Raw genomic sequence first — 24,208 nt, 5'->3', positions numbered from 1 at the left:
GGGGAAGCGGAGAGAGCTCCGTCACAGGCAGACAGACAGACAGACAGAGACGGGGGTGGGGGGTCAGCATCATTCAGGCTTCCGAGTGCTGTTTCCAGAGCATCCCTGCTTCCCCCCATCTTTGTGGTCCATGCTCTACAGCCTTGTCACCCTCCTCTTGACTCATCTGTTATCCACACACCTCCATGTTTATTTAGGCCTTTGGCACATGGGACACTTTTTCTTTCAAACTCTAGTGCCACCGTCACCTTACGTGCCTGCAGTGTCTCTGTGATTTACGACTCCAACACGCAGACCAATTTCTTTGATTTCCACTACCCAGTGATCTTTATCTCCCAACCACTTTCCTGGCCACATACTGATGTTGTAATTTCCTGACACATCCTGCCTCTAAAATCTTACCCTTCAATAAATCACTCTCTGACCACAACTTCCCCTCGTTCTTTCTCTCTCATTTCCTTACGCTTGGGTACATCCGCTCTTCAGGCTATTTCCATCCCCCGTCCTTTCCCTTTGCACTGTTGCTTCTACAGATCCACAGTAAACTCCTTTTTCCATTCCTCTCAGTGACTGATGTAACTTTTACGTCTTTCTCAACTCCCTAGAAACTTTCCCCCTCTTTTCTCTCAGCCAGGGCTATGCCTGTACGTCACCGAGAAATCCTAGTGTTACGTAAACATTCCCTAAGCACACCCCTCATCCACAGCCAGGTTTGCCTTGGCATCCTTTCTTTTCCTCTCTTTCTCCTGCGAGCAGAGAAGCTGTCTTTCTTCGTGTTCATGACTACTCCGCTTTCAGGGATTTGACTTCCTTCCCCTTCCTCCTGAAACAGGTTCATCAATCCATTTCCACTCTATTATTTTTAATTTCTCTTCTCTACTGAGTGCTGCCCATTCCCACCACGAGACTCTTAGTCTGGACCTACATTACTGTGCTGTCTGTAGCTGGTACCCAGTACCCTTTCTTTTCTCCTCCCCCCTCCACACACATTTTCTCTCTCTTCCCTGCTACTGTCAGAATGATCTTCTTTAAACTGAAATCTCTACATATCACTCCCATATATTAGATGGACAAAGCACAGTGGTTAGAAAAAAGGCACTCAAGAAATATTTACCCAGTGAGTCTGGCAGCGAACAAGTAAATCTTTCCAGCTTTAAAAAGTCACACAGGCATCGATGAGGGGTAAGTTACAAAAGAACCCTGACTGAAAATCTCGGTCTACATTTCAAATTTCACTGGGGACAGAGAAGCCCTTTTCCTTACATGGCCAATACTACCTGGATCCCAATCATCAGGGTTCATTCATATTATTTATACTGATCCTACACCGTTATCTACTTCCCCAGCACCCTTTGTTGCATCTGGGGGCCCTAAGCTCTGGCCGTCTCTTTCACACAGCATGAAGTCGCTTTGGCCCCTATGCTTGGGCGGCGGCCAGCACTTTCTACACCAGCAGACTCCCCTTTTGTGCTCCGGGTTGCGCTCTTCTTCATCTATCATGCGGTATAAGCCGAGGCACAGGACTCCAAGATTATCTAACGAGCCGCAGAATATTTGCCCAAAGGTCCTTCTTGGCTGGGGAGAGAAGAGAGAAAAACTTTTGTCTGGTGGCACTCGAATCAAGCTGTAACAAGCACTTACTGGAGTGTCATTTGCCTTTCCTCCCAGGGGAAGTTTGGAAGACCCAAGAGCTACCTCCTAATACCTCTCTGGTGGCAGTAGCGAGTGGGTTGGAAATCAGGTTTACCATGAGTTTTGAGCATCTAATACCGGCAGCTGTTTTTATCACTCGTCTTTCAGGAGCCTGTCTGGGCGTGGTGTGGCAAGGGGCTATGCTCGCTTTTATTACTACTGCTGTTTTGGTAACGATCAAGAAGTCACAGTGAGCACCAGGTTGGAAAATTCCATTTTTAAGGCACATAATGAGTTGGGATGTTAAGTGAGAGAGCGGCCCTCTCATCCTCCTCTTGACCTTGCTCTCAAGCTACTGCCAACAAGGCACTACGAGTAGACTGCAGGCTCCAAAGCAGCAGCCAGTGCGTTCAGGGAAGTCGAAAGAGAACAGTCTGTTTAGTTCTGTGATTCCTCAGGATAAAGAACAGAGGACCAGACATAAATGGAGAAGAAAGGGCTGACCAGTCCGCTGCCATATCTGGTTCCCACAGGAAGTGGCCAGTGGCAGCTGTCCTGGGCTTAGAATCACTCACAAGACAACCCGAGATGAGGAACCCAGGACCACAGAAATTCGAAGGACCGGACCATGGAGGGAGCTTTGGAATATTGTTTGCACCTGGAATTCAGAGGCACAGAGCGTGGGGTTCGCCCTTATTGGCAGTACCTGCCGAGACCCAGCAGACACAGAGGCAGGAAGAGGGTTGTGAAGAAGGGGTTCTGCTCAGGTCCCTCTACAGGCCGGCCCCTGACAGTGACACCGCGGAGTCGAATGCCACGTCACTCAAAACTAAACCAAAAGGCAGGCTGACCAGTAGATTCCTCACTGCAGCCTGGGCTCGACACAGATCCCCAAATGCCCAGATGCCTCATTGGAATTTGCCAGAATTATTTTCTTCCTTGCTGTAATCTACTGTTTGTTAGCTCAGAGGACTAAGAAAAGTCAAGCATTTTTCACTGGCTAGCCCAGTCAGATTCTTAGGCCCAAACGTGGAATCTTCTGCCTGATTTCAGGTGACATGATCAGATTTCTTTCTTTCTTTTTTTTTTTTTTTGGCCATGCCCCGCAGCATGCGGGATCTTAGTTCCCCGGCCAGGGATCGAACTTGTGCCCCCTGCCTTGGAAACGTGGAGTCCTATTCACTGGACTGCCAGGGAAGTCCGGATCAGATTTCTTTAGTAGTTCAAGCGTAGGGAGAGTGGGCAGGCCCTGGGTCAGACTGCCTTAGAGGGACCCTGCTTGGTCACTGGTAGGCAATACGGTCTCAGGTAAGTATTCGTTTCTCTGCACCTCAGCTTCTTAATCTGTTCAATGGAATTAATAACGATGCCTACCATGTAAACCCTTGGAGAGATTAAGTGAGAAACAAACAAACAAAGCAGACAGGCCCAGGGCAAATGTTCAGTGAATATTAACGTTACACTTATTATTAAAATCCTTGTCAAGGGACAAAGTTATGGGACCTCTCTGATGCTTCCTGTGTACTTTTTTACCCAGAGGATGGGGATACTAACAATGGCCTGATCTCTCAGAATTGTTGCAAAAAACAGTTATCACGTGAAAATGCACTGTAAATTGTAAATACACTATGAATATAAATCAATTTTTGTCATTATTATTGTTATTATTTATATGCTATAGGTGATCTAGGAACCCAAACAGGTTGGATCAATTTCCAAAACTCAGGGAGGTTAGGACACTCTATTACGAGAAGAGTTGACTCACTTGAATGTCTGACAAAATGGTTTGGTTTAAGGACAGAAGCCCCAGCTTACACCGCATCCTTCCAGGTGAAACGGTAGAGTAACTGTCATTCAGCCCACAGAACTTTTCTTTATCCAAATGTTGTTCCAGCTGAGAACTTATCCCTCCTGTCACCAGCATCTGAAGTAATTCCAGAACATGGTAATTGTAGAACGCCTGGAAAGCAAGGACGAGGCATGTGCAAAGTCAGAAGGTGGAGGAGGAGAGACGTGGCGATTTAGGGGGCATCGTTGTTTGAAATGGATCTGATGGCACAAAGCAGTGTCTCTCATTATCATTATTAAAATCATCCAAAAGCTGGCAGTTTGGGTAGGGCACTGGGTTAGGCAAAGCGGAGAGAAAATAGCACTGACCCCGTTCCTGCTCTTTTGGGGTGGACTTACACTGTAATAGTAGGAGAAGAGGGGTAATGACACTGACCCCAAGGGTGTCCCCGCTTCCAAAAATGACCAGAGGAGTGTATCAGGCCACAGATACCCTAATAATCATCAACATGTATTTAAAATATGTAATGAGACTTCTAGAGATTTTCCTTAGGGGACTACTGATATTACTATTGGCGTCTACACTTGAATCTTCCGGATGTGAATCTACTTATATTCCTTTTGATTCTGACCTATTTGAGGACAGGTATTAACTTAATCTCCCACAGCTGTTACGGTGTACTTTGAAAACAGTAGGTGTGGAGTATAAAATGAATGGAATTTCAGAATATTTGGCATCAAAATGTAGCCAGAGATTGACGTGTGGGTCAACTTAGTTTGAAAGCAGCTTGAGTCTGAATAAGCCAAGCCATTTTCTTAAACTGTTTTCCCAGAGGATTCCCACACACTCAGTGTTGACTAGGCCGTGACATGCATGGAAATATCATTGTAATAACTGCCCATGAGGTTTTCTTAAATCCATTGTTATCTATATAATGTTCTAAATTTCCTACCCTTTGTCTTATCTAAATCGAACTTTTATTCCAGTAGAAATGAGAATTTACATGGTTATATAGCACCTACATAAAAATCAGTAATTTTGTTTTCATTATAAATAATGACTTCCATCGTTATTGAGAAATTTTACCATTCACTTTCTCCACGCCCCAATTCAGGGACTTGTCTTCTGAAGTCTGGGTTATGAGACAGACCTCTTTACTAGTCTTTTTCTCATTTACAATCCATTGCTCAAAATGCTTCCAGAGAGATTGTCTAGAAACACAGATCAGATTCCGCCACCCATCCCTTGAACCTGCAGTAAAACCAAGCTCAGACTCGTTTCCACGGTCTTCAAAGCCCTCAAGATCTGACACCAGCGCTCTCTCTGAGCTCATCTCCATGAGCCATCGTTCTCTCCGGTGCACACTAGTCTATCTGCAGTTGCTCAAGTGACACTTTTACTCCTTCATGCCTTTGCTTTAGAACATCTGGTTCATCTTTCCTCTTGGCAGACTCTATACTGGCCTCCTCATCAGAATGAAATTTTCCTTTCTTTGTGATCCCATGGCCACTGGCTTTTACTCTATTTTATTCTTCTCCATTTTAGAGCTAGTTGTTTGTACGGAACACACCTGAGTTTGAATCTTGGACTGGCACATCCTAGCAGACCGAAACACCTTTGGACAATTCGTGTATTCTTTCTCAGTCCTAGTTTTATGATTTTAAAGATGACATGATAATACCCACCTTGGAGCATTGTTTGCAGGATTAAATGAGATATACAGCACACACTACTGAATTGTGCTGTCTTTGACACTGGTGTTCATGTACCTGGATCACCTGGAGTGATATTCATGAGACCAGATTTCTGGGATCCCAGATCCACTGGATCAGAATTTATGTACGGGAGTGGGAATCAGAATTTAAAGGGCACCTCTGGTAGTTTTGACACTGGTGGTCCTCAAATCACACTCTGAGCAACATGCCTTAAATGATGTGTTCTTTCAGACAGACTTTGTCTACTTAACATTCACATCTTCAGGAGCACATTGGACCAGGCAGGTGTAAGAATATTCAGTGCAAAGATTACTGCAAACAATTAATTATTACAAATAATTTTTAAAAATTGAGTGTAAAAACAGCTGTCAGAATACTGAGTGCAATTGGCAGTTGATTTTTAACAAATAAACAAATACTGTCAGCAAAATGTAGAGCCCACTGGAGAAGGAGACCTAGGACATAATATAATCCATGTAAATTAAGAGAAAATAAAAAGAAAAGAACTTTTACAATATTTTTCAGATTAAAGATGACTTCAAACGCCTTCTCCATCCTAATGTCCAGACTGAAAGAACGAACCCCCTGAGTGACAGTCACCTCCTTATATTCCCTCTCTGTTTCATTCTGCTACCCAGAAGGATGCTTATGGATCTGGCCCCCTGAAATCTAGGAGGGAGTGGAGGATGTAAATCCGGATTGGACCACAATCCGTTTAAGAACAAGTGGCCGTAATGTAGAATGATCAAACATAATGCTGTTAGAATATTTCTCCACTGATTAAAAAAAAAAAAGGTGTAATTTCTAGGGTTATCCTGGTATCGATGCCTCTAGGGAAACATGTACTTTACATATTTAACAGAGAGAGGCTTAGCTTTTGACTATATCATTTCTTCAGTTTTGACATCAAAAGGCTTGCAATTCTATATTGGGGAAAATAATGGGATTTACATGTCACCCTTATTCTGAGCTCATCTTATATTCTTATTATTCGGGGTTCCATGGCACTGCCATTATGGGTCTCTTTTTTCTTTCCTCCCTCCCTCCCTCTCTCCCTTCTTTCCTTTTTTTTTTCATTCTTTTTTTCTTTCTCAAGAAAATACGAAAGTTGAAATGTGCATGAAACATTTTAGGACTTCTAAACTTGAACAGTGTTTCTAATATACTCAGATTTATATTATCTAATATCTAATATATCTAATATCTAATGTAATCAGCTCAATCAGAATTTGAACTTCTGATGCTTGAAAATGTTGCAGCCCAAAGTGTTTTAACTTTTAGCTACAGTGAAGTTTGAGGTTTCTCTCATAGTACTCCTTAATAACATAGATACTAACATCCTAGCCACTCACTACTTTTAATTCTGAGAATCTCAAAAGGTCTTAAGGCCCACATTTTCTGAGAAATACTTCTAAGCTGAGAATGAGGCTCTATGGTAGGAAAACTGCCACTAACCAGCTGAGTGAACTTGAGAAAGCCAGGTAACTCTTGTTATTTTCCTTACCTCCCTTATAAGTAAAGGAAAATGCTCCCTACTTCATGTCCAGTTTTGAAATCCTATTGTTATAAAGCCACATGGGAGTCCTGCTCCCATATGGAGGGGTCTGAGTGCGCCTCCATATTTTTATATAGCATTGAGCTGAGGATTAAAAGTGAATCCGAATTCCACCTTAGGGGCATGTTTCTCCACCTGGGCCAGGAGTTTACAGTAGTATTCCAGGGGATACTTGAAACCATAGCGTTGGCTGAATCAGAAGATTTGGAGGGAAAATCCATTATTTTTATCTTGGAAAAAAAAAATCACAGGGGTATCAGGGGATAGAAGGGGAAAACTACATGACAGTCTAAAACAGAACTTCAGTACTTTCAGGCAGTGACAAGCTCACGCCACCTTTTTCAGGCTTTGTTCTCTCCTCGGGACCTGTGAGTTCATCCTCCTGGAACCGGAACCTGGAAGCACAGTGCAGTTTTCCAGGGACAGGTGAGAAGGAAGAGAGGGCCCCGCAGTATCAGGTCGAAACAGAGTTCACTGAGACGTGAGTCAAGGAGGTGACCTCATCCTGTTCCAGAAGCTGCTGAGGTGTCAGCCCCCTTTATCCTGAGGGAGCCTGTTTGGAACGCACCAGTCTGCAGCCTTTCCCTTCTGCAGAGGATGGGCACCAGGGAAACACACATTTTGATTCTAAATGTAACCTCTGACTGTGCAGCCATGGGAAACAGACCTCTTGGAGCATCAAGCTGGACGGCAGGTGGGAAGAGCCGAATCTGGAACATGTTCCTCGGGGAGGGAAATTATGGGACAAAATGGATGTGCAAAATGGGGTGGAATGGCTGACTCCTGTCTCCCGGACAAGACTCCCAACTGGGAGCTGGAGACTTGACTCGGAAGACAGAGAACAGGAATCTGGCTCTCTTATTTCATGCCTCTCTGTTGGTCAGATTCTCTAACTTCTAGGCAGTGGTTTTTAAAGTCTTCTCAACAACAGAAATCCTTCTTTGAATCAAATCTTATGCAGGAGCCTCGTATGCGACCCGGATGAGAGTAGAGTAGTTCTGACTGGGGAGAAGGGGTGGGTGGGCACTGGGGAGGGTGGGTGCACCCTGGTCTTCTCCTCCCTGCCCATCCCTCAGGGACTCCGGAGCACCCCGGGAGGCGGATTCCTCCAAGTAGAACTTCAACCTCAGTGTATTGAAAGGACGCTCATAATCACAGAAAGAGCCTTCTGGAGCGGCAGTGGATTTGGTCGTAATGGATTTGGTCTGACTCTGGAACCTTAGGAATTTGGGTCTGAAAACCAACTTGTCATCTGTAAGTGCTGTGACCTTTGGCACATTATTTACCCCTCTAGGCTTCAGAGTCTTGACCTGTAAAACAAGGCTAGCAACTGTATCCTCTTGTTTAGGTTGACAGGAGAATTCAACAGCTAATGCAGGTAACGCATTCAGCAAAGACCTTAAGTAAGTGCCTGAGAGATGATGTTACCATTGTTCTTACCCCAGATATTGCTCTAATTATTAATATTCTCTCAACAATGAAACTGTTGGAAGATGCCGCCTCAAGGTCTGTGCTGGGAAAGACTCGCAGGTGTGATGTGGAGGAGGAGACCCGTGAGTGTCAGCGGTGTCTGCCGTGGGCATGCGATGGAGGGAGTGATGACCCAGGGCCCGTGACTGCCACCCTAACTTTATGGGGAGATCGGGACCCTGGCCCTCCTCCCGCGTGCCTGCACCAGGACGTGCCTGCACGTACGCTCCAATACGTATGGAGAATAAAGTGGCGTGCTGGACACATGTGGTGGAGCCACCACAGTGGCCCCAGACGGTTTCAGCGCAAGAGGATAAATGTTCTCTTCTTCTCAGAGGCTACTGCTCTCACCGCCAGTGAGCGGGTGGAAGGTCAGGAGGCCAGCCAAGACCAAACTGTCCTCGGATGAGCAGAGACAGTGAAACTGGAGGCTCAGGCCTGACCCTTGGGCTCTTTCTTTCTGTGTGGCTGATATGATAGAAAGTCACCCCATCCTTAGAAGCCAAGTGGAGCCAGAAGTACCAGGTCCAGGGGGAGGGAAACGAGCGGGCAGCGTCCCCTGAGCATTTTCAAGGGTCTAATTCAGCTCATCAGGGCCAGAGATTTGGAGTTGGAGCTCCAAACAGTGTTAAAGTGTGTTCGTTTTGCTGAGCCATTTGTCATCAAGGATTTGAGGGCTGGGGCAGGAGGCCACTAGGTAGAGATTAAGAAGTTCAAGATCCAAGCCAGCCCCCTTGACATACAGGGTGCCTCCTACCCTGAAGCTCCACTGCCGTCCTCACGGCCTCGTCAGACGACCAAGTGCCAGTCCCAAACCAGGCACTTACCAGGAGTCCCCAAGGGCAGGCTGAGGGTCCAATGTGGCTTGTGATCTCATGTGACTGTCCCCCATCCCAGGCCACCGTATGTGGCTTTCTCTCTCTCCCACAGACTTCACCATGGGGCCTCAGAATAGACTCCTGAATTTTTACACAGCTTATTTCATTTTCCAGCAGAATGAGATACAACGGCTGAAGGCAGCCTGGGAGGAAGGGGCACTCCTCAAAGAGGTCGCAGGGGCACTCTCATAAGGTGAGTGTTGAGAAGCCTCATTACCAAGTTCGTGTTCCCCGTGCTGGCTCATGGGATGTGCATATTGCTGGACACTCTCTCGGTCCGCACTGCCCAGCCTGCTCCTCCCACTAACTCTAAACAGAGTCTGTGACTTTGCTCCTACCCGTGTGGGCCAGTGGAGTTTAACCGAGGCTGGAGTTTAATTTAAGGCACAAAGCTGCCTGCTGTCTAGGGATCTCTGAAGAGAACGGGGACCTTAAACCCTTCTCAAATGTGTCCTGCAGACAGATCCAGTTCATCACGTCACCTCCTGCCTGACACTCCGGTCCCTAATTATGGGCAGGGTAACTGAAGTATCCATGACAGGCAGGGTTTTAAAATCCTTTCCCTGACGGAGCTACCTTCCCAGGAAAGTGACCTGACTTGACTTCCCTCACTGACTCTCTCTCTGGCTCAGTCAAGGCTGAATCCTGCTTAATTTAGGAAATTCGTAGTCAATCAGTCTGTTTAATGTTAAACGATCACTGACATGGTATTACCTTTCTGAGAGCTCAATGGGGTTTGTGAGGACCCTCCCCCGAAAGGCTTAGGGAGACAGAGCCGAGCCGGGCAACATAATCCACTGATGCCATAAGGGTGATGCATGTGCCCTGACCACGCTCCCCTAAAATGCAAACTGCACTTTCGAGGCACTTATACGATTCAGGAATGATGCCTCTTCTATGCAGAATTCCAGAAGGCAGCCAATCTAGCAAACTGTGCTCAGAGCCTTGTGCTATGTCAGCATCTGTGCATAGATGTTCAGCCTTTTTGCAGCCCTTCTCTTGGAACATCCGGGTAGGAGGCATCTGTGGGGGAGGGGGTTACACGGATTTCCCCTGCAGGAGTTCTCGCAGCCATTCACAAATGGCTACGCACAGATTTCCTAAGGTTTAGTCAAATTCCTTGAACACAATGGGAGTGCTCCCACCTGACCTTCCCTCTGCCTGGAATGTTTCTTCCCCAAAGATCAGAAAGGCATGTGCTCTCCTGTTCCCAGAACTTGACTCACATACCACCCACTCAGGGCTGCCTTCCTAGGCCGCCTTATTGAACTTTCAACTCCTTCCGCAAACCCTACATGCCCTATCTCACATCACCGTGGCCCGTCTGTCTATCTGACAGAATACTTATGTGTGTATCAACCTCCTCCATAAGCATGAGCTCCACATGGGGAGAGACTGGTCTGGTTCATCACTGCTGTGTCCTCAGCACCTAGGACAGCACCCTACAAGGTGTTCAATAGGTCTTCACGCAATGAATGGATTCTACTCATGGAAATCCTGCAATCCATGCAAGGGAGCTGCTCAGAGAAAGAATGACAGTGCAGTCAAAAATGCATCCCACAAGAGGGGCAACGTGGAGGGAGACTGAACTCAGCTCTGAATAAAACTCACACCACCAAAGGCCAAACAAACAAAGCCCTTTCCTTGAACCCCGCGTCCTTTCATGGCCGATTTCTGTATAGCTTGGGAATATTTTAGAGAGAAGAGAAAGCAGGATCACCGCCCAAGCTCTGACGCCAAAGAGCCTTGTCAGCCAAGATGCACTTGAAGCTGAAAGGTGGGTTCTGTGGCTGTGCTCATTCCTCCCGGTATTGAGTGTTCTGGCTCTAAGGGCTTATAATTTTAAAAATGCGAGTGTTTGGCTTCCCTTGCCAGGTAGTCATGAGCAAAGGTGAAATAATGTGCGTGGACAAGCTCTCCTGGAACATCAACAAGCACGCAGAATTGCGAGGCGCCAATTAGCAACATCCACCCGAGTCCTGAGCCACGCACTCTCCCCGCGGCAGGGGCTCGGTCGTGGGGCTCCTCGGCTTCAGTGCACCTACCGTGGCCAGGAGGGAATCCAAGAAGCTGCCGGAAAAGACAGTGCCAGTGGCAAAGGACGTGCTGAGGTGCAGGCTCATTCCCGAGAAGTCTCCTTCCATCCCACCGAGCTGTTCAATAAAGTGCATGTTGGAAGGATTTTCTGCAAGTGAAAGAGGCAAAAAGGAAAGGCGGGCAGACAAGACGAAGAATACAGGACTTCCGGACCAGGCAGGCCAAGGAGGGACCATCGCTCAAAGGATTTGATGCCTACTTTAGGGTCAAAGTGGGACCTGCCTCAACTTCAGTATACAGTTTTTTCTTTCCAAGCATTAATATCTTCATCCCCTGAAGATGGGAAGCCCGCTTGGGGACCTTCATCATCAAGGAGATATCCTTGTACCTCAGGCTCAGTTTCTCCAAGCAAGTGTCCTGAATGTCACCCTTTATGATTTAACTTTCAAGACAGGACACTTCTGGAAGAAAAAGGGGCCACTTTACATAATTGCACAGGGACAAGAGACATAAATGGGACATCTGCTCACCCCCGTTATCGTCTTTTTCTCCATATACTACGTCATAGGTGGCGTGGTATTTACTTGGGTCCTTAGAGTTATTCGGGCCCAGAACGGGTTAATCAGTGCCTCTCAAAATTTAATGTGCCTAAGAATCAACTGGGGATCTTGTTATAATCTAGATCCTCATCCACTGGGTCTGAGGTGGGGCCTGAGAGTCTGCATGTCCAACAAGCCTGCAGACGCTGCTGGTGCTGCCGATTCATGGGCTACGCTTTGAGCAGCAAGGGCTTCAAGAATCACCCTCATCAGGCCAGTGCAGCAGTGGCCAAATTATCCCTTCGCAAACCTACGCTGGCCCCAGGCTGCAACTCAGACCCCCTGTAGGCAGCCTCTGCAGTCAGTGAAATCGGTCATTTCTAAGAGGACAGCAGAGGCGCTGATTGCCTTCATTCCAAGATTACTGCTTCAAAAATGTTCGTATAGAGAATAGCATTGGAAGATAGTGATATCTCCTACCAGAGCAAAGGGAAGGCATGCTTACTGCCCATCATAAAAGATGCTGGTTCCCGAAGCTCAGGGTTCCTCTCTTACAAAGCAATTCATGGTGGGTCCAGGTATCACTTGGACCTTTTCATGTCCCCCTGTGGGAACTAGGGCTTGGGAAGCCAGCACAAAAATGATGATACTCTGGCTACTGCTGTTGATGTGAGTAATAAACTGTTCATTGTCTCTGACCCAGTGGTCTCTCATCTTCTGTCCACATCCGTGAAACTGGGCAGATTAACCTGTTAGTCCGCAAGCAGTATTAAGTCTTAGACCCTTCAAACTTCTTGACCGTCATATTACAGATCCAAACAAATCTACTGGACATACAACTCAGAGTATGTTCCTAACTAAGACCGCATTAGTCTCTAATTCTTAAAATTATTCCTTAGTACATCTGGGGGAAGTGACAGACTGCTGGTATTAATGAATCATTTTCTTCCAAGAACTACGCATCATTACAAAAGATGAAGGAGGTATGACTGGTATCAACCCACATTTCCTATGCGCACATACATTCCTCTTCTTGCACTGCCAACCCTCAACACACACACACACACATCCCAGGAGCCTTTGTCCAGATCTTGCTGTGTCATCCTAAACCAGTGGCCTCAGCATTCCCAGACATTTTCCTGCAGGCCACTGTACAATCTGTACCAAAGTGCTGGCCATCAGACCTGCAGCTCTCATGTCACTGTGACCCTTTCTTGCTGACCAAAGAACGAAAACTGAGTGAGCTGGCAGGTGATTTGTTAGGCTAATTTGACAGGCGCTGCCTGGTGCCAGAAAGTCTTTCCTTGAACAAAGCTGCATGTCCCTGGAGAGTGACCAGATGCATTTCTGAGGCCAGTGAGAAGCTGGCTGGTCCCTCCTGACCACTCTAACTTACATGACAGTCCTCTGATCAATGTCCTCAATGTATATACACCTCAGAGTCAGAGATGGCTCAGAAGGGTAGCAAAATAAAAATGAAATATAAATAAGAACTGCAGCCAACAGCTTTAGGGTGGTTACAGATAGGCTGGCAGGTACGAGTCAGGCTCAAGGGATCTGAGACCTTCAAAGGTGGATTTGGAGAGCTGCAGTTCTGGGATCCAGGGTGGCTAGACTGTCGCCCGCCTGCTGCACTGCCACTCCCAAATCACGTGGTGGTGTCACCTACTGGTTCCTCTCTACGTCTGCCTGCTTCATTTCTGGGACTATGAGGTCTGCTCATCTAGTTTGGTATAAATCTCCCTCAGCCTCCACATGCTGAATCATAAAAATCCCGCTAAAACGTTTGCTACACTATGGAATCGAGTCAAATCTCACGCCCAGGAGCAGCTTTAGAGATCATCTTTGAGTTGGTCCAAACTGTGTTAAAGGTACCACCCCCTCTTCGGTAACTTGCCTTTTTCTCACCAACTATTATCGGTATTAAATCCCAGTGTCTACCCTGGTGACTCACAAACAATGCACACAGGCACCTGGCTTCCCTGCCCTTCTTGCTGCCCCCAGGGCTCCTCACGTCTAGGAGAGTTTCATATACGTGCATTTTCCATAAGGTGCTGATGAGAGGTAAGAGCTCATCCTGTTATTTCTGCATAGGGAGTATTTCCATTTTAGAAGAGCACCGCTCAGGGCTGGGATTAAGAAGACGCAAGGGACACAAAATTTAAAGACCCCAAGAGTGAGCCTTTCCTTAAAGTCTACACCCTGGGGCCCTCACTTGCCTCACTCTAGTGCCTGCCCTGGTAGCACCGCAGGAGAGGAAGACGTCTGATGGGTAGAGAAGTTGGTTTAGGGAGAGCCTTTCTTGCAGTTTTCAAATCCACGTCCCCTCCCCTGGAAGAACGGAGAAGGCAGGAGCTACTCCTGCAGCCTGACACCCAGATATGACAGGCTCTGCTGGAGGATGTCACCAAAGAGGTAAAAGCCCAATATAACATCCAGTCAAAAACATAATGGTCTCTGGGCCCCATTCGGGTCCTCAGTCCTTTGACTGTGGATCCTAAAGACACCCTTGGGACATCATATACAGATACAAAGACTTCTCCCTTGAATTCTGTCCTTGAAACACGACTTACTCAGTTCGGTGAGGATGGGGATCCTTCGGTACTTGGATTTCCCGGGATTGTCACCGAAGCACCGAGTACACTCTGTAGACACAGACAGCAACAAGGGAGGAATGAGATGGATAGATGCAAACGAAGTGGCTTGCGACACAGACAAGGATGTGGAAGTACACCGTGGCGCTTGGTGCTTTATCTTAGCAAAGTGACTCGCATGCCCAAATCCCAAATCTTTCTCTATATTTAGAAAAACAATGGCCTCAGCCTCTCCTTTCCAGAAGTTTGGTGTGTGTGTGCGTGTGTGGGTGGGAAGGATGTTTTCTAAATGGCACTTCAAGTGAATTACAAAAAGGGTGACGTTCTCCCTGTAGATGCTTATCGGCAGCCTAAGTTACATCCAATTATTCTCTACCGACTGGGAGTGCCGGGTGACGGCTCAGGCAGGCAGTGCCTCAAACCACATCCACTTGCTTGTGGAACTTTCAGGAAACTATGAATAAATAGGAGGTGCTGCCCCAGGAGAGCTTGTGGAGACACAGCGACTGGCTTCCTGGCTCCTGGTGCTTCTGCCTCTTTTGAGATCTTCTCTGGGCTGAGGGTCTCCTTCTTCTTCAGCAAGACTGTCTCTGCCTCCCAACTCTGGCTGGCCTCCCCAACCCCTAATGTCTTGGGAGTTCCTTAAAGACTGGGGTGGGAGGTCAGGGGGCCTCTGTCTTCGCATTCAGTTCCTGTCTTAGGAGGTGAGGCCCTTCATCTCCCTCTGCGAGCCTGGAATCCCAAGGAGACTCCATGCCCGGCTCTGGTCTGGAACACAGCCCTAGCACGCGTGGACAGGTGAGGAGTTTCAAAAACAAGGATGACCCCAGAGTTTTGGTCTCCAAGTTAAACCCCCACAGAAAAGGTAAAGAAAGAAAAGGGAAAAGAGAAAGAGGAAACTAGGATCCTAATTTTTTTAAAAAAACAACCAAACCAAACCAAACACATGATGATCTCATCAAAAGTTATGCTTTAAAACTACTGGTTACCTTTCTTGAACTTTTCTGAGAATGCTATGTATGTAACAGGGAAATAATACTGTGAAAGTTAACATTCTGCTTGTCATTCAGATTCTCTGCTGCCTTGAAGAAGGTGAAATATGTGGAGGGTCTTTTGTTTCCCAAGCCAGGTAAGTGGTAGGGGAGGGTGGGTGAGATGAGCGAGTGGGTCAGACAGACAGCCTGAGAGACAGACAAAGGGACGGGGGTGGGGAAACTGGCCACTGAGATGGGGACGGGGGAAAGAGGAGATCCAAAGGGAGGTTTTGTTCCCAGATAGAATGCTATGCTCTACAATATAGTAAGCTCCCTACATACAGACGAGTTTCATTCCGAGAACGCGTTCATAAGTCCAATTTGTTCGTAAGTCCAACAAAGTTAGCCTAGGTACCCAACTAACACAATCAGCTATATAGTACTGTACTGTAGTAGGTTTATAACACTTTTCACACAAATAATACATAAAAAAAACACAGAAAATAAAGAAATCCTTTTTTATCTTACAGTACAGTACCTTGAAAAGTACAGTAGTACAGTACAACAGCTGGCATCCAGGGGCTGGCCTCGAGTGAAGAGGCAAGAAGAGTTACTGACTGGAGGAGGGAGAGGAGGTGGGAGACGGTAGAGCTGAAGGATCGTCAGCAATAGGAGACAGAGGGCAAGCTGCCATTTCCCTCACGCCTGACGCTGATGGCACAGGTTCTGGTTCCTTGCTGGAACCAGATGCACGTTCTCATCTTTGGAAGTTCGCAACTTTAAGGTTCGTATGTAGAGGACTTACTGTATTTACCACCTCTTCCATCTCCCCAAGAAATATTCCGTAAAAGAGCCACTTCTTGTTAACGCAGAGTAGAGGTGAATGCATTTCTGATTGCCACTAAAATTCTGAGTCATGCTTTCAGGTAGATTCACGGTAAACACGGAAGCGCCACAGGAGGAGCCCAACACGTGTAGTTTACAGTTAGAACAAGAAATGGCCTTAGGACTTTAGCAAAACCCTTTAGCTTCAGGTGAGGAAACAGAAGCCCCGGGGGCTAACCTCGTCCACACATCTATTGAAGAGGAGGGTTTGCGTGGTGGCTAGAGACCACATCTCCAAACTCACTGGGAAATCTTACTCCTGATGGGATCTGAATACCTTCAACTGTTTTTCCTAAACAAACTTCTGGGATTTTCATAATGCAGGGAGACTTGGGGGAAATGAGATTCTACTTTATTCTCAGAAACGTGCAAGATGCTTTATCTGCTTTAGGTACCTTTCCTTCCTTCCTTCTTTCCATTCTCGTTTCCTTCCTTGCTATCCTCCTTCTACAAATCTTTAAAGAGTATCGACTGCAGACTAGGCCTATGAACAGTCCCTGTCCCGGTTACATGCCATATGCTGCAAATACAAAACGTTTTCAGATAGCGATGAGTACTGTGAAAAAACCCAACTTTCAGGGGCTAGTGAGTGACCTGGGGAGGTGACCTCAGATAGGGTTTGAAGAGGCTTCTCTGACATTGGAATGTCATCCTGAGTGATGAGCAAAAGCCGTCCAGACAGAGGGAATGGGATAAGGAACTTAAGGCAGGAAAGAGCCAGTATAAACAGACTGGAGGAGGAGGAAGTTCGGGCTCCCTACTGGCCTGCAAGACCCTACATGATCTTCCTGTAATTGTCATGAGTCACCATTACAGGGTCTAAAGGAGGAAACTGCCATTATCCAGTAAATATTTGTAAAAGATCTCTCGGGCTGCTGTGAGCTGGGAGGTAAGAACGATACCACGGTGCCCTCAAACCTGTGAATTAAGTCGAGTTAGACCACCTTTGAAGATGAGGAAACTGACTAAGGGTCTACATGCTTTGCCCAAGGCTACATGGTTTGTAAAGGATGGATGGGTTTTCACACCCCAACTGGCACCAAGCTCAAAGCCCATGCCCATGCCCTTTATATATTATATATGTATTAAAATACATAAGGTTTGGTTGACAATTTCAATAAAATATTGAGATCAGTTTCCCTCAAAGGGGAAAATTCTCCTTTGAGCTGCACTTTGATTCCAGTTCCCTCTAATAACGGGCTTGGAATATCCTGACTTTCAGAGTCAAATGTTCTTACTGGATAGAGACAGATTCACATCAGTTGATGTAACTGCATAAATATCTGCTCTGACACTGGCTGGAGGACAGCGACAGAATTTCCGCCTTAACTCCATCTTTTCTGGTAGAGCAACGGTTAATTTGAATATGTGTCAGATCATAGCCTGGGTACATTTTACTAACGTCAATATTTTTGTTACCTAGTAGTACACAGTATTATACCTGAAATTCTTCCAGGCTGGCAGGGTGCTATTACAAAAGATTGCTTAATTGTAGATTACTACTGTACGTTTAAATTTCAGGAGCATATTAAGTTGTCAGACTTAATTACTGTTATATGTTTAGATTATGCCACAGATTATTTAGTTCAGTACCTAGGTTTGCCAACCTGTTCTTGTGACGTGACAGGGCAGCAATTAGAGCATCAGTGAGAAACCTGAAGTTTTCCATGGGGATGTCCAGGAGGCCTGGTCCTTTGGAGAGCCCTCCTTCTTGCTGTCCCCCCACCTCCAGCATCCCTTGGTGAACCACTGTATGGAACAGCCTTGGTGGTCCTAGATGGGTTTTACGTGTAACCTTGTCATGACCGTGAAGATGTGGGAAAGCCCGCTGAGCCCACAAAAGGCTCAGCAGGTATGTCAGAGTGAGAGCTCTCAGTTTTGGTCCTATCGACATTTTGCACCTGTGCACCGTAGGATATTTAGCAGCACCTCTGACTTCTACCCACTAGATGCCAATAGCATCCCCCCAAGTGGTGACAACCAAGGCTGTCTCCGGACATTGTCAGACAGCCTCTGGGGTCAAAACCGCCCCTGGTTGAGAACCACTGTCTCAGAAGAAGGGAAAGAAAATGGCTCAGCGTGGAAGATGTTTTCTCCCTCCTGGCAGAATTTCACAATCCTTTATACTGATAATTCTTGGAGGTGGGCATTCCCATTGCCACCTGCTTGGCATGCTGCAAGAGGAGTATTAGTATGAGATAGGAAGAATGGTTAAGAGAACCAAACAGGCTTCCCTGAGGGTTGGGAATTTCTACATGCAAACTCCAGGTAGATTCCTGTGATGCCGGAGTAATGGGTGAGGTTTCTGAGTGACAGTCCTTGGCTATTCCTATGTGCTCAGAATGTGACTTTCCTGCTGCTACCTTTGTTAGGTAGCACAGGAGAGCCTGTCTGGACCTCTATTTCCTGTCACACAGATGGGTACAATGACATCCACACAAGGAAAGGTGTCAGGTCTACACAGTATGTTCTTCCCTAAACTTTCCCTTTTGCCGTTGGGGAGAGCACCTACTCATACTGCATGAAGACTCAAATACTATGACATTCTTTCATTTCCTCTTCCTTCTTCCCAACCCTTTTCCCCTCTCTCCTGTATTTCCTCCAACCAATCCTGTCAGTTTAGCAGAGTATGTGACACATATAAAATCAATATACTTTTGTTGAATGAATAAATGAATAAGTGAAAGGATGAGAATCACCAGATATAAAAGAAACCAGAATTAAAATCATAGGTTTATATTTTTTTAGCCTGTATAGGATGTGAGATTTAAAAAAATTATAATAGGAAGGACAAGTCACCCGATGATTAGCTAGGTGGCTTATGGTGTTGTCAGCTGATTACCCTCTGCTTTTACTGAGCGGGCATTTTCATTTGTACATTGATGATACTGCCTACACAGTGAATACTTTTCTGTCCAATTTTAGAAAGTTGCAAGCATGATGCAAACACACACACACACTCAACCCGCACACAAATCTTGTGTAAATCTGAGTGACCCTAATTGCTAAGCTAAGGACTGACATGCAGAACACAGAGGCATTTTTATGCATCTTCAGATTAACTCAGCAGAGGTATGGCTCACACTTCCTTAGTTGGGATTTTCAATGCACTTTGATATTCAGGAAGTGCTTTGCTATTATTATTGTTTATTTATTTGCAAAACACCCTGAAATCCTGGGTGCTGAGCGGTGTTTGGTTGTTTAGTGAGGGTCTGTGAAGTAGCTGGCTCACACACCAAAGTTCACCCACCAAAGACTGGACTAGATTATTTGTAGTCTAGTCCACAAATAGTGTGGTAGAATAGTGTTCTTCATCCTCTCAATCACAAAACTAAGAATAGTAACTTGAACACCTACAGGATCCAATGAGAACCGATTAACAATAATAATACCTGTTGTTAATGATAATAAAATACCAATGGCTATGCTCACTGATGTTTGATTCATAACAATAACAGCACTTACAACTCCATGATCGTCTTTAAGATGGGAAAAAAACAGTGTTATGTGCGTTCCATTTAGAAGATGGACATCATTTTTCATTTGACTAGGATTCCCAAGGACTGAACTGTCCACTAATTCTAGTACAGAATTCTCAGAGCTGGACGGGATTTTACAGGTCATCTGGCCCAACCTCTCCTCCTCTCCATCATTAAAGTTTTTCAGAGAGGAGTTAATTCTTCCTGATCCCATTCTCTCTAGCCTCTTCCCGTCAGGGTATTGTTCTTACGTGGCTCTGAGGGTGTCTGGGCTGAGCAGCTAATCCGAAGTGATCCGATGTTGAGTGTGGCCATGATAGGCTCCATGTCCACCAAGGTCGGGCTGCTGGCTGACTTAGATGGAGAGGATAAGACAGCACACATGGAACATTCCTCTATGTTGACTGCATGGAGGTCTCCAGAATAGAGTGCAGATCCCTATTGAGAGAAAACCGGCTAGATGGTGGTGGCTTTTTGTGGATGATGCAAGTTTTTGAGCCAAAGCCTCCACTGACTTGGTTTTAAGACTTAGTTACCTGATATCTGACACTTTTATCCTTATCGTTCATGAATATCTGAGTGTGACTAAATTTTGCAGATCCTTTCTGAGAGCAAGTCTGGATGAGACAAAGTGGAGTGGAGAGAGGGGAGCCTAAACCCACTTAGATGACTCTAGTGGAAGAAAAGAATCAGAGTAAGGGTAGCAGCGGTGAGGGAAAAAAATCACAGAAGGTCCAGATCTAAAAGCCAATTCTGCGTCCTCACAGTTTTGCTTGCAGGTGACTGCATTTGTACCCTGGATTAATTAGCAAAGTGGCAGTTGCTTCTTTCCTTTGGTGGAGAAATAGGGATAGATCTGATCCCACCATTAGGTGGCTGAGATGCTAACACTGGCAATTTCTAACGCTAGCTGGATCTGGAGACTCCTGCTCATTTTCTTTCCTCCTTTTCTACGGACTACAGTAAGTGGTGGTGCAGGGACATTTATGGTGACATTTAAAAAAAACAAATACAATTTGCTTCTTGAGACAACCGTTTCTGAAGAATATTCCTAATCTGTTGCTAGCATTATTTCTTGAAAAATCAAAAGTTTTGGTGCATTTCACACTGCATATATATATTAATCCAGGGAAATGGTGGCATATAATGAGATACAGCCCTATGAAGGTTCAGAGCAAATACAATTACAACCACAATGCCACATATGCATAATGGATCCATTTCTCAGAATTCCTCCTTTTCATACACCTGTCAAGGACCATGTGGCATTATGTGTTCCATAAAAGGCGAGTCTCCAGAAAAGATGAGAAAGTTAGAGCACAAAGGCTGGCTGGTATCAGCTTAGGCTTAGCCATTAGGTCAGAATCGGATTTAGAAATGCAAAGAAACTCTATTACATAAAGACCATAAACATGGTTAGTGACATAAAACATGAAATATGTCTGGATTTAAACCCTAGTCCTGCTACTTACCTGCCATGTAAACTTGGACGGGTTGCTTACTCTCTCTGTGCCTGAAGTTCAGCATCTTTAAAATTTATACCATGGGGTTATTTGGAGGGTTAAATGAGTTAATACGTGCAAAATGCGTAGAACAGTTTCTGGTACCAGTAAGCACTGTATAAATACAAGCTATTACTGATTTATTATTATTATCATTATTAATCCTAGTACTGTTAGTATTATTATCATTATAAATATTCACTATCCCTTACTGTGACACTTACAGGCAGAATGTATATCTGGGGAAAATTCTGGAGAAATCGCCATTCTCTCTGCAGGTAATCCAGAGACCCAACGAACACAATGTCCTTCAGCTCCTGACGGGTATAGTTGCTAGCTCTCAATGGCATTACAAAATTCCGAAGCCCCATCAGTGTTGAGTGGGCATCTCCAAAGACACATGCCACAATGTGGTTCCGAAACTCATGTTTTGACTTCTCAGTTCGTTTCTAAGCATAAGCAGGCCACAGTCTGGTCATTTTTAGAAACAAGATGAGAGTCCCTTAAAGAGGGCTCCTTCCCCACTTCCCAACTCTTCTAGGTCTTTACATTCACACTAGCACTTTCATAAGGATGATCGGATTTTGCAAATTCCTCATAAAAAACATGGAACTTATCCACTATGGGACAATTAAGCTATGTATCTTTTCCGGGAGTTCCTTCTTATTTTACTTTTTCCAGTTCTCTATTAGCCTGGAGTGCCTCAGTGCACTCTCAGATCGGCATCATTGAAATCGTGAAATCATTGAACCAAATGGGGAAAACAGCTCTGATTTTCATTACATGTTTTTAGCCTCGTATGTGCTATAGTACGACTCACTGAAAAACTAAAACACTCCAAATCCCATTGCTAAACTTGTCTTCTAGTGAGCCCTGAAAAACCCCAAGTTGTACAACATGCTGCAGTTTTCAGTGGATTTTCATACATATGAAAATATACATATTAGCTTGAACCATATGAAACTGCCTTTTTTCTGGGTCAAAAATGGTTGAATATTGGAAACTTCATATGGCCCCACCTACTATACTGCCCAGATTCAACAGATTCCAGAGTTGAGGAAATTTATCATGGAAAGTGCACAAAATAAATGTGAAGGTTACAAAAGTTCCATTTGATCCCAGACATTTCAATATGCCTCATACTCTTATCAGCATGGCCAATTTTTAACATCTCCCCTATATTTTTAAGTTGAAGACAAAATAATATATGTGACGGATATTTAGATTAGGTTTCCCCACATTCATAGAGACTTTTAAAAACAATAAGTGTAACTTTTAGAGAAAGGAATGATATTCCTGTAGGAAACTTATTTTAAGTCTCTGTGATTGATTTCAGGGAATGAGTCGATGTCTTACTCTCCCGGCGCTGGGATAGGTAGAATAAGCACTGATTTTGTACTCTGGTAGTCATGAGTGTATGACCATAAACAAACTAGTTAACCTCACTGACCCCTAATTTCTTTGTTTAAATGGTTTAAAAATAAATAAAAGTTAATTCTGTCATGGAAATTAAATAATATAGTGAAAGTTCAGTGCTCGGCTCCCTAACTGTTGTTCAATAACTATTTAATCAAATCTGAATCTCACTGAATCCCTAGATTTTCAGAGGAGGACCCTTGGAAGTTGGTAGAGAACTTGTTAAATATTATTTACAAGCACTTCCTGTTTGAGTGTGTTCTACCTTCCCAAGCACACGAAGATTCAGAATATTTCAAAGGGATGTAACATTCATCCTTATGCCAGTTTTTTTGCTGGGTTAAAGGACAAGCTTCTACGAAACAGGGGCTGCTGAAATGTATCAGGATAAATAAGTCATATCTGACATCTCAACAATTAGAGTTTGTCCAATTAGCATAGACTGGGAAATAGCGTAGTTTGTCCAATTAGCATAGACTGGGAAATTCCAAAGGGAATGGCCCTGTGCGGGGGAAACGAAGCTACTTGTCTGGAGAGCCTTTCTAGAGAGTGATACGAATCTTAACCAAATCTATTGAATAATTGTCTCTGGCTAATTCGGTTAGTTTTAACTTGAATAATGAAGCCTCCAACAGTATTTAATGTAACAGGCCTGAAGTCCAGAAATTGCTCTTCTAAGTAGACCTAAACAATTAGGAACGAGATACATGGCAGAGTGCAATTAATGGGCACAGCTAGAGAGGCAATTTCTCCAAGGAACTGCAGCACAAAACTGTCTCCCAATTGAGAAAGATGGTGGCTTTTGGGGGGAAGGGGAGGATGCACTATGTGCTCCAAGTAACAAATCGACAACTTCCATTTGACTTTTCTGCAAACCAAACCAAGTTCAAAGTTGGCCCAAATTTTGTAATCAGGACATTTCTCCTCTACAGTCACAGTTTCAAAACTCTTAGGATTTCTTAAACTAGAAGCCCTTCTAAATTTATCAGAAGACTCAGCTGGTGTTCTGAACTATATTCCACATAGAGTTGCTCTATCACAGCAACCTGTCTGCGGGCTCAGTAAATAGGGTATAAGAAAATGTCTGCTATTGCCATCATTTGGTCTCTTGGATGCTTCCATCTGCAACCCCCTCCCAACCTTTCTAAAGATTTCCCTCCCACTGGCAACATGTTTGCCTTCCTGATCAACGGATGTTTATTTTGTTTCATTTAGAATAAGACATACTTGCTAAAATGGGGAGTTTCAGCAGCCCTAACAGTTTTCCAGTTGATATGACAGCTCTGACAATTTTGTACTTCTGATCAAATGATTGATCATGCTTTTTACAAAAATTGGAACATATTCTGTCAGGACATTGGCACTGAGCTACAAAATTGTGTGTGTGTGTTTAACAGAAAAAAGTGAACTAAACTACTTTTGGAAAGCAAGAAAAATATAAAATTATCAATTAGTCACAGTTGAACAAATTATATAGGGTTCTTACAACATGCAAACATCTTTTGTTAGTTTATTTTTAATTAAAAAACTCATCTTTTATTACTTAAATTTACCAGCTACTGCTTGCAAGGAAAACCACTGAGATTATCCTTGAGTTTCCAACTCTGGAAAATGAGAATAGATGGGGATCCAGAATGCAGGTATCAGAGCCTGGGATAATATGCAAGGCTTTTGCATCTTGGTTGCTGGCATTTTAGTGAGCTGAATTAGTTTGTCTCCTTAAGAGGACAGAGACAAGGACAG

General features: G+C 44.8%; 1 protein-coding gene across 1 annotated transcript in view; it reads right to left on the bottom strand.

Annotated features, from left to right (window-relative positions):
- Window positions 1-1,370: 1,370 nt before the first annotated feature.
- Window positions 1,371-24,208, bottom strand: part of KCNU1 (potassium calcium-activated channel subfamily U member 1) — a 175,196-nt gene continuing 152,358 nt past the window's right edge. Inside the window, 7 exon segments of the mRNA XM_068531985.1 lie at window positions 1,371-1,455; window positions 1,457-1,575; window positions 3,398-3,592; window positions 11,085-11,224; window positions 14,189-14,260; window positions 19,799-19,985; window positions 21,274-21,498. Of these exon segments, the coding sequence (XP_068388086.1) occupies window positions 1,371-1,455; window positions 1,457-1,575; window positions 3,398-3,592; window positions 11,085-11,224; window positions 14,189-14,260; window positions 19,799-19,985; window positions 21,274-21,498 (1,023 nt within the window).

The sequence above is a fragment of the Eschrichtius robustus genome, chromosome 21, assembly GCF_028021215.1.
Source record: "Eschrichtius robustus isolate mEscRob2 chromosome 21, mEscRob2.pri, whole genome shotgun sequence".
NCBI lineage: Eukaryota > Metazoa > Chordata > Mammalia > Artiodactyla > Eschrichtiidae > Eschrichtius > Eschrichtius robustus.
The sequence above is the reverse complement of the archived record's forward strand: the minus strand, read 5'-3'. Positions and strand labels throughout refer to the sequence as shown.